The following is a 14,173-nucleotide window of genomic DNA, read 5'->3' as shown; positions in this document are numbered from 1 at the left end:
TCCTTTCTTTCTTCGTTCATCTCCTTGCTTCGAGTCCGGGCTCACCCAGGCGAGGAGGGAACATGCGCGATCTAGACTGGTCCAGCCAGCCCCCGAGGCGTACTGCTTGTGTACAGTGGCGTTGAACGGGATCGAGCTCTGGGGTGCTCAGCTTTCAGGCCGGGTTTGAAAGTAGTGGTTCAGTCGCAAACGCACTTCTGATTAATCACTCAATTCAACATATCCTTCTCTTGGGTCGTCCGAGGGTGGCCAGAATCCCATGCAGGGCACAGAGTACGAATACTAGCGATGCTGGTGCTCGTGGTGGTGTGCTGTTTTGCTGCTGCTGCTGCTGTCTCTGGTGGCAGCAAGCAACACAGGAGGAAGAGAGACGACAGTGCAGCTTTGGATCTGACCAAACACCTGACTGCTCCTTGAGAGAGGCCGGGGTCGAGCTATGCTAGCATCAATTGGGAGGGCGTGGGTGTCGATCATGGGTTTGAATTCGGGCAAGGAAAAGACGGAGAAAGTGGACCAGTTTCCTTGGGAGTTGGGAGTCGCGACAGCACCAGGGGCGTGAGGGAATGACCGGAGACGAGAGCTTGGGCCAATGGCACCCGCATCCACTAGACCGAAACAATGCTAGCGCAGACAGGACTCTTGGTATCCACCCAGCTCGTTCTCACTGGCTCAGAACGAGCAGCTTCGGTTCAGCGTCTGCAGCAGCCATCTGTACTCATGCCTGAGGTAGTCGTCGATTGCACAATCCGCTGCATCACTGTCATAAGCGGGCAGACCCGTGCCTGGCGATGCCGCAATACAAGCGGAAGAGGTACAGATATTGGCTGCCTTCCTCCTGCTGCCCACGCCATTTGCATCCACTCTGAGCTGATGCCCACTCAGCTGGAGAACGCAGTATCCGTAGGCACCTTGGACTGCGTTGGGTGCTGCCTTATGCAGCTCTCGGATGTCCACACGCCCCCTGGCGTCATCGTCGACAGTTGGCTCTCTCTGGCTGGCCTGCCTTGGGACCGTCGCATCCTCAGGAAGTTAGCAGATAACGCAAGAGCAGCAGCAGAGCGGACAAGACCAAGTATCTTTGCAGCCCAGTTTCACCTAGCAAGTACGAAGTGGTACTCCGTCCCACTGCTGCCCCCGCTTTATCTGCACTTTCCATTTCTTCACAACTCTTTGCTGATGAATTATGTTTCTGCACCCCCTCTCTCTATCCAGCCACCCACACACCTCGCTCATGCCCTCAAACTCTGAGCAGTGAGCACAATTGTCGCCTTTGACGCAGAAAATTTTCAGAGGAAATCATCACACGCCCAAGTCTGCTGGATGGTCCCCTGCTCCTTCTTCCCCTGCCCTCCCGAAGATGGGTACGTACACTTTTTCCTTCCCTCGTCCCCTTCCCTAACAAATCTCTCTCTCTATGACTCTGTAACTCTGTGACTCTCTCGCTCCCTTCCCCCCCAATTTGCCAATCTCGTCCATCTCGCTCTCCCCTCCTCTTTCTCTACCACCCACCACCCCCTCTTTCCCTCACTCCTCACTCCCGCTTGACCTTGCTCTCCCACCCTCCCCTCCCACACCCCTCTCTCTCTCCCAGACACCCCCTTCTCTCCTTCAGTGGGCGCTATCTGCTGCAGGGCATGAGAACTGGAAGTGGGGTCCTGGCTCAGCCCATCAGATTGCCAATGCCATCCTTGCTGTCTCTCTGCCCTCCATCTCCATCTTGCCATCTCCACCCCGGACCTGCACACTAGCGGCCACTTCCTGCCCTTGTGCTTGTGTGTGCATGTTTGTGTGGTGGGTAGGCGTCTTGTCGCTCTCTTCATCCACTTCCAAGTATCTTTGCACCCATCCACCACAGCATAGGTACTTGCTATGCACCATAGGCCTTGCCTTGGGCGTGCTCCTCTACTGGTGGGCAGGCTGTGCTTCGAGGATAGATACATATGAGCCGACCTCTTTCCACACCTCGATCCACCTCTCGTTCTCTCATCATTCGACTTCACTCATCTTCTCCTCCGGCATTTGTTCGTGGCTCACTCTCTTGCTTGTGGCTTCCAGTTCTGTTCATATATCGACTGCAATCCCGTCCAACTCTTTAAACACCTGCCACCACCCACTCATCATCACAACTTGCCTACGCACAAACACCAACTACCACCTTCAGTCCACCACTTGAACACTAGTCGACTCGACTCGGTTCTGCTCAACACACAACGCCAAACTCAAACAACTACACACCACAAATCCAGACGCAATGGCCGCCTTCGACCTCTGGACTCACGAGTTCTGCCTCGGCTGCGACAAGCAGACCGATGGTACTGCCTACTGCTCCGAATCCTGCCGTCTCGCCGACTTCGAGAAGACATCTACACCCAGCTCAGTTGCCAGCTCGCCCGGCTTGAACACCCCTTCCTACCATTGGACTTCTTCAAGGCAACAGTCCAACAACTTCTACCTCTCGCCCGCCTACGACTTCACCAACGCTCAACCCTACGGCAGCACCCCCTCCAGACAATCTTACCTCTCGTCTTCGAGGGCACCCATCACCACTCGCCGCATCCTGACCACTTCGAGCTCCAACTCCAGCCTGTGCTCGATGCAGAGCACAACATCATCCAACACCGATGGCAGCCAGCTTTCAGAGAAGGCCAAGAGGGAGCTCCAAGCCTACGCCGTGTCTTTTGATCAAGCGAGACTCCAGCGTCGACGATCCGCCTAAATCGAACACGACCTCTTCATCTACACACTGTTCAATATACCCTTAGCCACAGCACAAGTGGCATCGTTTCCTTTTTCCAGCACAGCACGCAACTCAGTTTACTCGATACACCATCGGCACACCGACTCTTTTCTCTTTTCTTTGGGTTCGACTTTGTTGTAACAAAACGGGCATTACATCGGAGTACTGCATTATAAAAAAAAGTTTGGGTCAACTACGGGGAGTACTTGGCTTGGCAGGACATCTGCATCAATCACATCAGGGCGCAACAATGGGGAACACTGGGATTGTACCACGACATTGGGGGCTTGTAACCAAGGGTTGTTTACAAGTATGGCACTGAGAGATTGAGTATCTCGCCTTTGGCTTCATTACACCTCGCCACGGAATGGACGAGAGGTAGCCTGTCACGAGAGCGGAAGGGCTCATATCACGACAAAGATTGGGTAAAGACCCTGGCATTGGACGAAGCCTCGAGGCAAAATGACCTCTGATGGCAGCTTGGACTGGTATAAACATAAGGCATTATCACAGTGACGGATCAACTGGGTAGCGGAGATTCCAGAGGAATGGACTAGCACCGCCAGATTGAGATGGACCAAAAATTATAAGACCAGTTCAAAGCTTGACAAGAATTTTTCCACTTGCTACTACCTACATGTGTGACTCTGATGACTGCAATCAACGATGACTCTAACTCTGTCCATGCCAGCACAATCCGCATCCACTTCTGGAGCCTTCGCGACGGAGCTGTGGGTCTGCGGGAAAAGTCGTCATAGTGCCGGAAAGTTCAGAATTCCCCCATTACGCTTTGAGAGCCTGGCCCAGGTGCAATGGAGTTTGGTCCGAAGGGAGCAAAAGTTGGTGAAATTTTTGGCCAGGATCCCACGCCAAGATTATTTTTGTTCGCTCGGAAGTTGCCAAACATACCACAGACTGGGAAGGGACGGTAAACGGGGGTCGGACACGGCGCACAATTCGGGAACACAACTAAGGTAACAATTAATGGAGAACATTGGCACGTTGGGTAGGGGAGTTGGTTAGTTGGTTGGTGGGCGTCTGATTGACGAATGCATTTTCTTTTTTTCTTCCCTTTGTTTTTTTTTTCTGTCATGTCATTGCAGACTTTTGACAACGGCTCGATTGCCCACGTTGACAACGTGCAGCTCAGGGCCCTCCAAAAGGCCCAAGGACAGGCAAGCCGCAAAAAGGACGGAAATTGGAGAAGCAGGATACGGATTGCCGTACACGTGTTTCCCATGGCTAATCATTTTCTTGAGTCTTGACAGTGGAAGAGGCGAATGGCGAATCAGCGAGAAAGTGAGAGATGATGGAACTGGCAAATGCATGGTACGATTGGAAAAGGCAGTGCGTGCCATCAAAGTCGGGCACAACGCATTGCACTTTCCCATGCCGCCTGTTTTAATGGGGATTTCCAAAGTCTTACGGGATACCTTGCTTTCCCGTCTACACAGTAACTACACAAGGTAGGGTAAGGTACCTTGTATTTCTTTTCTTGTCCATCCATCGCCTTGTTCTTTTCTTCCTCCCCCGTGCCTCCTTCCTGCCTCATGGAGTAAGTATGTAAGTACCTTTGTACAGCTGCATTGAGGCAAGGGAGGGAAGGTATCTTCCAGGTTGAGGTCAAACAGGCACTAAACATCAAGCCAGCGTAGCCATCTTAGTCATCGAGCCACTGTGTACGACGGGAGAGGATGAAACCTGGCTATCTAGGTACCTACCCTATGTGTCTATGTACCTATGTATCCGTATGTGCCTAAGGTACCTTACCTTATGCCCATGGACGGCTTCAACGACACACATCCAAAATATTGCTCGCACCTGCGCAAGCACGCAAAACATAATAATGCATGGCTGCTGTCCCACGGTGGAGGTCATCTCGATGGCGCACAGTTCGCAATCTCGCACCAAGATTGAGCAAGCGAGAAAGATGAGATGCTTTCAGCAAGTCACAGTCGCCACGACGTCTTTCTCGTCTCTCGTCTCTCGCTCTCCGACCGGAGTGGCCCATGTCTCCGAGCACCGCAGTCGCAAACCCGCAGCCCAGGGCACCTCTCACCAGCAGCTATGCCCGATGTCAAATTCCAAAAAGGGCGAATACGCACCTGCCCCCCCCCCCTGACAGGACGATTCCCCGCCAAACACACGCACACGCCTGCTCATCCATACACCACGGCGGCATCCATCGTCAATTCAGAAAATTTTGTCCATTGCGGACAACAGGGGACCCGTAAATAACGACAATGCCGCCCACATGACCGCCATGACGTGAGCCGCGCGAGAAAACATGCCATCCATCTGCCCCGTCGTCCTCTGACGCAGCTCGAACCGAAATGGATTATGGAGGCGGCTTTCGAAGCCGAACCCTCTTTTCTCACTCAGATCCTCGATCCACAAGGAAAGGGAGGGGACTCAGGAGGAGACGTATCTGACAGGAAGACCCCCGCCAAGTTGCGAGAGCCTCTTTTTCATGTGCGATGGAATCTCGGTTGTAGCCGCAACCTGACCACGTCCAATAGGCGACTACCACCCACCCCTCCGCGCGTGTTACGGTACAGGGCGCTTCGGATACGGACAGGAGAGTGAGAACAGCTACGAAGCTATCTTTTAGCCCAGGGGGCGGCGAGCAAGAAGTGAAAGAAATGGCATTGTGGCACTGGGCAGCCTTTCAAATTGGCTGTTTGCTACCGCCGCTCAGACCAACGATGTGCACTTCATCAACAACTGCTCCTCATCTCGGAGCTGGCTTGCTTATTGCCATGGCCCTCTCGGTCTCCATCAATGCCGCCCCCGATATTCGGAGCCCTCAAGGAAATCTTTTTTTCCAGAACCGAGGGGCCTGTCTGGCTTGAGGACTGGACTCAGTGGGCTGGACTGGACTGCATCTGGGCCCTGAACCTGGGCCGAATCCGTGGGGTGTCGAGGGCGGCCCGAACGCTAACCACGACACTCACTCCGTGACTCCTCAATCCGTTCAGTCGTGCATTTCCAGTCTTTCACCCAACAGTCGACACCCACCAGCAGCAGTTGAGGCAGCCGCTATTGGCAAGCGCCGATGGGAGAGAAAGGGCAAGGATGGGGATGGGACGTGAGAGTGCGGCCCAGCCCAATCCAAATTGCGACCAGCTCTAACATCCTCGAGCAAGGGTGTGGCGGCCCAGTGGAAGCGATAGTGCTATTATGGAACCCTCCAGCACCAGAGGCGCTCTGCTGAGGACAGCCTACAGGTGGGAGAGTCTGGAGACAGGGCGGCTTGCTCAGGCGTCTCGCCAGCTGTAAGTGGCCAGGACAGGGCTTCAATTCGACATGGGAATTTCCAACAGACGAGGCGTCCGCCTCTCAGTGCTCGCCTGCAGGTGTGCTTCATCACTCAGAAAGGCCTGCGTCCTGCTTGCTGTAGAGTGCAGAGCAAGGAGCACCTTTGTTCAAGTCGATTCTGCACCACGCCTCAGCTTCAGCCTCCGGACATTATCCAGGCAATCCGACCTGTCACTGCCTTAACCGATGCCTGCCAGCCGTTTCTGTCTCTTTGCAGACTGTGTGTATGTGTGTGTGTGTGTGTGTGTGTGACAGACAAGCTCCGTCAGCGCCGAGCCACTTACAGTAGCCTCAGTTCGCCTTCAGTTCGCCTCTGCCTACTCACATTAGGTGGCCTTGACGAATTGGAATAGCCAAATAACCCGATAGGAAGATAATGCCTCACGAACATGATCCCCAAGAAGCAGGCTTGAGGGCCGCAAGTGTGCCTTTGCCTTTCATCTGCAGCTTACGCCTTTCCTTGCGTCTCTGAAGCAGCAGCAATAATTTGCACCACAGCCAACTGGACGACGACTTCCACTTTAGACATGGTGCATTGTGACGGTGTTGGCAGCATTTGATACGACCAGTCTGTTATGCCTCCATCTCCCCCTCTCCGGGTTTGTTGGGGGAGTGGCTACAGAGACTCATTCCTTCAACGATCTTACAACTCGTCAAACCAGCCGTTCTGCGTTTTGACGCCCCCTTTCCCTGGCGGCCTGGCCCTCGCTTTACGGTCCTTTAGGCTTGGGACAGAGATGAAAATTTTCACAGCATGGATCAGCCTCTGAATCTTCTTTTCTCTCCGTCTCCCTTCGGAATGGGCAACGCAACGGATCGATCGATCCATGGTGTCTGGTCTCTGTGCGCCTGGCCATGGCCTAGGTACTCCGTGCCCAGGTTCTTGCTCGTTATGCCCGCTCTGCGCCCTAGTTGCCTTTACTACCCGTTCTGTTTTACATTGAACGGTGAGTCGTTCCGGAGACATGTATCAAGAGACAATAACAACAAACAGAACAAAACAAAGTTTGACTTCGTTGTACGCTGAGCGGTCTTCGTCTATACTCCCCGTGATAACTGGGTGTCCATATCCGAGGCGGGTTTCGTCGGCTCGCTTCAGTTGTGCTGCAATGCTTTAGTACCTCTGAGCGCCAACGGTATTCAAGAGCAGCCCGGGAGTCTCCAGTCGAACCACCATGGCACCTCAAAGCGGGTGTTGTGCCGTTGCACCGCCTGCATTTCAAGCCACCGCATCGCTTTCTGTTTTACACCTCAGACACATCCTCTTCTGCACAGCGAGTACACGCACTCGAACAAGTATCACGGTGATCGACCTTCGCCAGTCGGGCGGTCTCTATTGAACAAACCCGTTTTACCCGCTGTAGTATGAGCACTAGACATATTCTGCCGTCCAACCACTCAACCAGGTGCTGCGGTAACAGTACTCTCTTGCAACGAGGCAGGGGCCGTCTCACCCGCATATCTCACAAGTGGTCGGTCATGTTATGTAATTTCTGATTGAATGAGAGCATGGAGGCTATTGTCTCGCACCAGACGAAAGACTCCAGTCTTTCTCATCGGTGCCTGTGCCTGTGCCTTTCGAATTCGGATAGATGCAGGCCCGAAAGCTGAACTGTCTCTTGTCTGCTCGGCGGTCACGCCCCATCGTCAAGAGCCTTGAGCCGGCTCACGTAATACGACTTTCCCCCTTGAACCACGACAAGCCGACAATGACGTCAAGCTTTTTCTCTCCTCTCACCTTGCGGACACCGGTTTCATCCTTCAGTCTGGACTGATCCGAAGGAGCACGGCATCCCAGGTCCCTGGGAACAATACTTCGCAGGCCCGTGACACACGGCACGGTCAGACGCTTCATGGCCAAGCATCATCAGCGGAAACGCTGACAGGAAGAGCAGCGAACCGATCCGTTGTACAGAGTGTCATTGTTCTTGCTGTCTGGGCCACGGCTGCTGGGTTGAGGAGCCTGAGACAAACTTGTGCCGTGCCTCGTCCCGTGTCCGGCATCGTTGCAAGGAACATCTCTGAAGGATACCCGCACCTTTCCCGCACCTTACGTGAACGCAGGGCACATTTGGCGAGAACCCGTCCAAAGGCAATTGAGTCGAAAGTTTCCGGGACGGGAGGGACAAGGGGTTGAGGCGAACCAGAGCTTTCCTGGGCAGCCACGGCAAACGAGGTTCAAACAACGGGACCGTCCCTCCCTTCTCTACGGAGTATTCCTGTCCAAGCAGCGTGGCAGCTTTCGACGAAGCTTCAATGCCGTGCCGCGTCAAGGTACCTGGTAGACATGGAAAGAAGAGCCAACTGCCGGGAGATGCGTCAGCATCCTCTTTGCCAGTCACAGATTGACACGACCACAAGTCATCGAATCTTGGGGCGGGCTCCCGTTTCATCCTCCTCGGTTGACTTTTAACCAACATCAGGCCGAATCACAAAGCTTGCAAGACCGGTCCAGACTTTTTGCAATTATCCGGGGTGAGTTGCAGCCAAAAAACCTTGTTTAACTGCTGAGCGATCTAGGCCACGGCACTAATTTATTGCACTTTGCTGGTCTCATTACCAATCGGGGAGATGCCCTCGCCGCATTGCAATTGCCTCATGTTGTTGCCGTTCATGTCAGCAATTGCAAATGGGCAGCCAGATTTGCCAAATCGACACGGGCCGCCTCAAAGCTTTTTGTTGGGCATTCGTAAGGAGAGGCATTTTTTTCTTTCCTCATTTTTCAACATTGACCTCCTCACGTCGCCTAGGCTGGCCCCGTTTCATCCGCAATCGGCTGCCTCTTGTCCCTCATTTACCGTCGTTGTCATCGGAGGGGGGAGTGTCGTCCTGACCTGATCAGACAATGGTTCGATCTTGGAGCGACGAAATGCTGGGCTTTCCCGTTTCCGATGGAACGTTCACAGTGTTCCCTTTCCCCCGGCTGGGCTTGTTCAAACACACAAATCTCACTTTGTGAAAGAGAGACAGATCGTATCCGCCCGCCACCGTTCCGCGGCCCGCTTACTGGGAAGCAAGTAGCGGGGGAAATTTCCCGCCTCTGGCCCTCAGATCATCGATTCGGCTTGTCATTGCCCCTTGTACGAACGGATACTCCATATGATCTGATGATTTTTTCCTCGTCTATGGACGTTCTTGGAAGCTGGAGTCGGAGCCAGCCTACGTTCAGTGAGTGGGCTGCCTGTGTGGGAACCGGGCGCAATCGAAGGGATGAGGAAGTTTTTCTCTCCTTTCACCAATCTTTTGCCCCCTTTCTTTTTCCGTTTTTCTGATGCCCGTCATTCATGCTGGCGACGTGTCATAGTGGCATGTGCATATTTTCCGTCCCTTTCCCCACGTCGTTGAAGCCTCTTGGATCAGAAACTTAGCCCCTCTCGGCCTGACCTGACGGGACCGTGGGAGCTTGTGCTTCACCGGTGAGGATGTGGATCACGTCCCTTCTTTTTTTTTTTTGTGAAAATTTCTGAAAGCGATTTGAAGGGCTCATCAGGCAGATTGCAGCTGGAGCGAGACAATTCCTCCAGTAGGCTTGCGCATCAATTATCCCCATTGCGGGCTTTCGCTGGGCTCACGGGCCGCGCTCAACCAAAGGGGCGTCTGTCTATGCAAAAGCCTCTGCCGTTCCCCCCGAGAAAGAGGAGTGGGATGAGAGCGAGAGTGAGAGTGAGACTTTACTGGAGAGAGAGGCTTTCGTGGATGGCCTGATGCCGTTGTTGCGGGCCGGTTCATGTGCGGTCAACCAGGAAGCACCACACCGGGACAAGAATCTACAGCTAGACCACCTGGCGAGTCTCCAAGGCGTGCCGACGATTGGTGAGCCTTACGAGACGGGGCATTCCAGAGGGGGGTGTAACCTCGAGCTAGGGCACAGGGCTCGCCGTTGTTGTGCCTGTAAGTCGTAGCTCAGCTCAGCTTTGGTTGAAGAGATTTTTCTCGCGTGTTAGGTTTTGGAAGTGCGAGACAAGACACGAACCCGGCCGATGAGAACTCGTAGGCTGAAACATGCTCTTTTTCTTTGGTCTATTGGTGAGCGATCAGGCCAGAGAGTGTAAGTGTATCGGCGACGGAGGTGCAAGTTCCCTCCCGTTGTGAAGTCTCTTCTGTGAGAACCTGATTTCATAATCCCAATTCTCCCTTCTGTTACGGACTACGGATACAAGTCTGCATCTTTGCAAGTGAGAGAGATGTATGGGCGTGTGTTTTGTCTATCCTAGGTTTGTGCGTTGTCGCACACGCCCAGAGCTCTGCGAATTGGATAGCGTTGGCCAGCACCGGGGCGCGGGATGTGCCGGTGGGGGTGGCAGCACAAGGCAGGGCATGGCAGAGCAGAGGTATCTTTTGTATCCTTGCGTGCACTACTTGCCTACAAAGTACTTTTGCTTTCTCACCAGGCCTCTCAGCCTGAGAGAGGCTGTGGAGCCCACGGGGAAGATCTCCCGGACATGGGTCGTTTTTATTATTGGAAGTTTTGGGCGGGGTGCCCCTTGCTGGGTTTGCTGGCGCCCTACCTTACGCAGTTACCTAAAGTTGAGCCTCAGGGCAGGGCAGGGCAACCTGACTACCTACGGACAGGTACACCATACCGGACAGTATGCGTGCCTGGGAACATGCTGCGTAAGGTATGGTTAGAAGTCTCTTGCCTGCGAGGTGAATGTTGAGAGAGAGAGAGAGAGAGAGAGAGAGAGAGAGAGAGAGAGAGAGAGAGAGAGAGAGAGAGAGAGAGAGAGAGAGAGAGATAGAGAGACTCGTGCTAGCTTCGGTTTTGGATGATTGAAAAATTTTCCCCAAGGGTTCGGCTACCACGATGGAAAATGTTACCTGTGCCTTGCTCTGGATCAAAGCGAAAACTCTGTCCTGGTTCTTTTTGTGCGACGCCCGGTGCTGAGAACGGGGTGTCGGTGCAACGGTGAAAAATATCTGGATTGTGGGAAATGGGTGAACCAAGGGGTGGGCAACATGCCATCTTACGCCAGGCGAAGTTACGAGATACCCATGGGTACCGCTGAGTGAGACGTTTTCCTCATGGTTCTCATCTTCTGTACACAGGGCGCGCAAGTTACAAAAAAAAAAAAAGGGGGGGGGGGGAGAAAACTTTTCTCGTCAATTGTGTGCAAGGTACAAAATATGGTATTCGTAAGACGTTCCAATTCATGTTCACAGCAAAATGTACGGAAAGGAATAAAAGTCTTAGACGCCGGTTTGTGTTACTTGGGGACGTACGACTACACGCCGGCCGCTCTTGTTTCCCAGTTCGTCGGTAACCCGTACAAGGCTGACTTGACTCTGACGGAGAGACATACGTTCACGAACCTGCGGCAACAGGGCGCTCCGGCAGGGCGGGACGTTTGCTGGGTAATGATCATGATGATGGCATGACTTGACTTGACTTGGAAAACTCTGTGAAACTGTCGGACTAGGCGGTGGCTTGCTCGAGCTTTACGAGTGCCATAAGCAGCTGGCAGCCTCATTGGAATGCAGACTCATACGGGCGGGCACAGGAAGTGGGTGTATGGACCGTCTAGCTGGATCAAGACATAAGAAACCAAGAGCCTTTTTGCGTGGCGTGCGTGGGGGGGGGGGGGGGGGCAGGCAAAAACCGCGGGGGGGGGGGAAAAAAAAAGGGGAAAAAAAACAAAACCCCCCCAAACCCCGTCAACACTTCAAGGGGGGGGGTGGGGGGGGGGGGGGGGGGGGGGGGGGGGGGGGGGACAGCTACGAATACCTCGTAGTGGGAAGAGAAAAGAAATGGAAAGACAACCAACACCCCCCAAACCCTGGCTTAGAGACATTCTTCGATCAGGGGGTGTTGATGACAGAGTGGGAGAAAGATGGAGGATGGCATTTTGCAACTAGGAAGCGAAAAAAGCAAGCAAGATGTGCGCGAAATGCCATGCACGCACCCAGGGCTTGCAAGGCTAAGAATATGCAAAAGCCAGACGACGCCATACCACGTTAGGAAGGAGTCCATCTGTGATCCAGATTCTTGTGACCGTGAACAGCACAGCTCAGCTCTTTTGCAATTCACAATGCGAGACTGCAAATACAGGGTCAAGTAAATTAAATGTCCGAACATTGCTCGCTACCATTCCCGGATGGCCTTCGTACCCTTGACCATTGATACCTGATTCGAGGCATGGAAAAGCGGTGGTGGGAAATACGTATTTCGTAGGCAGGCACTCCATAGAAAGAATTGGAAACCCAAGAAAGGAAAAAAAATGGAAAGCTAAGGGAGGGGCGGATAGGCGGGATTAGAGACAGGGTTCTCGGAGCTGTCAACGCGGGATGCCGCGGCGCTGGGCCCAATTGGATGGGGTCATGGAGCTCGGAGACAACCTACCTTACGGATACCTTACTGCGGAGTTTTTTTGGTGCTTGCAAATTTTCTTGCCATGTGAAGCTGTGACTGTTTTCTTTCCAATTTTTGGCGGGTTTCATCCACTTTTTTCCCTTTCCATCGTCTCGGCTTCTCATCCGTATGACTATGACTCTTCAATATTGGGGAGATGCTCGTGATCCTCAAGATTTCTCTCACTATTAACTTTTCCTCGCTTAGCTTCATGAAGGAGGTTACGAAAAGGCAAGGAGGTACGGAGATACCTCACCGGACTTTGGGACCCGGTTCCAACTTTGTTCAAAGTTTCCATGTCTTGTTTTCGGGGACTATTTTCGGTTTCCGGCTAGCATTCCCCGTTGATATTTCAGGTACCACCGAGCTTGGAGGTAAGCTGGCAAGAACCAAGGTACTTTGTATCATTTGGTGAATTCCATTCTTCTCCTGCCTTGGCAGCTCGGTGACGTCCTGGTTTGAAGTTGACTCATCGTCGCCTTTGTCTCAAGGGCCTATGGGTCGCCGATTACCTAACCACTCACCTGCCTACTACGTATGCTTGCTATTGCTATGCAACTCTGTTTTTGCTCGTCATTCTCCCGTCAAAGTCAAGGATAGGCCGTCCATCTTTCGACTGAGGCTGTGTAACCTTCTTGCTTTTTTTCTTTTTGTGTAGTGGATTTACGGATACAAGGCAAGGGGGGAAAAGATACCAGGTCTTACTTAGCTTTGCCGGTCTCGCCTAAAAAACCGCCCGCAGAAGTCGTTTATGCTCTAAAGCAACACACAAAAACAACAGCAATAAGCAATCTACAGCGTTATGCAAAGAGGAGTTTGTTTAACTCGATCAAAGCGAAACATGGCGCAACATGAACCCCCCACTGTATTCCAACATTCCCAGTAGAGACAAAAAGGAATAAAACAAAGTTTCGCAATGGAAAAGCAGAAACCTACCAAAACCCCCCACACATGCAACTAGTGGGGATTCTTTCTTGTGTGAGTAACTGTGTGTAACTGTGAGAGTGCGTGCATGTTGTATCACTGTCAAGTCACCAAAGTTTTGTTTTTGTTTTTTCTTGTCTAAACCGACAGTCAGGCAGATCGTATTGACGCAGCGCATGTCGTTGTAGAGTCTCCATCGCCGAGACCCAGATGTTTCACCGACCCGGCCCTCACCGTTGATACTATCGAGTCGGCTCTCAGCGGGCACGCCAGCAAAGTTCCTGCATTGCGTGCGACGATGGGTCAATGTTGCGATACCACGCACCATGGTGGGGACTTTGTTTGCAATATCTTTCACACGCTTGCGGTGACAAGTTGTGCCCTATGTTCCGGTCTGGACCTTAAGTGCCAAAGCGCATCGAAACAATACTGGGTACGGAAGAGGTAGCGTATTGCGGAGTACATGTTTCTCTTGTCATCGTTTCCACCAAAAGACTGGTCCCCTTGGATGCACTAAATGGCGTTTACCTATTCACTATTCCTCCGTAGTGCGCATCCTCAGACCCTGTGATGCGTACCTGGATAGGGGTGGGAGCAGAGGTGGTTCCCTTCATTCAGGTATGACGGTGGGAACGTAGTGCAACTGTTAGGTACACTTAAGTACGAAAGGACCCTCTTGTTCCAGTCATGCCGTGATCATCCACAGCATCTTGTCGCTTCTCAGGAGTCACTGGCCGGGCTCCATACCTGAAGCTTACGAACCAGACGGAGCTGAGGTGGGTGCCGAGTTCCAGTTGTTCCCGTATGTATGTACAGTCACGATGCTGTGCGACGCTCTCTATACGCAT

General features: G+C 52.9%; 5 protein-coding genes across 5 annotated transcripts; 3 read left to right on the top strand and 2 right to left on the bottom strand.

The window, feature by feature from the left end:
* Positions 1-618: 618 nt before the first annotated feature.
* On the top strand, positions 619-1,248 carry CCOS01_13988 (uncharacterized protein; the record flags this gene model as incomplete). Its single annotated transcript, XM_060462132.1, has 1 exon — positions 619-1,248. The coding sequence occupies one exon, from the start codon at positions 619-621 to the stop codon at positions 1,246-1,248; it is 630 nt and encodes a 209-aa protein (XP_060307228.1).
* Positions 1,249-2,251: 1,003 nt separating this feature from the next.
* Positions 2,252-2,716, top strand: CCOS01_13987 (uncharacterized protein; the record flags this gene model as incomplete). The annotated part of the gene is made up of 1 exon (XM_060462131.1): positions 2,252-2,716. The coding sequence occupies one exon, from the start codon at positions 2,252-2,254 to the stop codon at positions 2,714-2,716; it is 465 nt and encodes a 154-aa protein (XP_060307227.1).
* Positions 2,717-3,506: 790 nt separating this feature from the next.
* Positions 3,507-3,830, bottom strand: CCOS01_13986 (uncharacterized protein; the record flags this gene model as incomplete). Its single annotated transcript, XM_060462130.1, has 1 exon — positions 3,507-3,830. One exon carries the CDS (start codon positions 3,828-3,830, stop codon positions 3,507-3,509), a length of 324 nt encoding a protein of 107 aa, XP_060307226.1.
* Positions 3,831-9,658: 5,828 nt separating this feature from the next.
* CCOS01_13985 (uncharacterized protein) lies at positions 9,659-9,760 on the top strand (the record flags this gene model as incomplete). Its single annotated transcript, XM_060462129.1, has 1 exon — positions 9,659-9,760. One exon carries the CDS (start codon positions 9,659-9,661, stop codon positions 9,758-9,760), a length of 102 nt encoding a protein of 33 aa, XP_060307225.1.
* A 3,667-nt stretch (positions 9,761-13,427) lies between these two features.
* On the bottom strand, positions 13,428-14,173 carry CCOS01_13984 (uncharacterized protein; the record flags this gene model as incomplete). Its single annotated transcript, XM_060462128.1, has 4 exons — positions 13,428-13,463; positions 13,495-13,707; positions 13,904-13,933; positions 14,084-14,173. 4 exons carry the CDS (start codon positions 14,171-14,173, stop codon positions 13,428-13,430), a joined length of 369 nt encoding a protein of 122 aa, XP_060307224.1.

This window comes from Colletotrichum costaricense (genome assembly GCF_030867565.1).
Source record: "Colletotrichum costaricense strain IMI 309622 chromosome Unknown Scaffold_19.1, whole genome shotgun sequence".
Classification (NCBI taxonomy): Eukaryota; Fungi; Ascomycota; class Sordariomycetes; order Glomerellales; family Glomerellaceae; genus Colletotrichum; species Colletotrichum costaricense.
The sequence above is the reverse complement of the archived record's forward strand: the minus strand, read 5'-3'. Positions and strand labels throughout refer to the sequence as shown.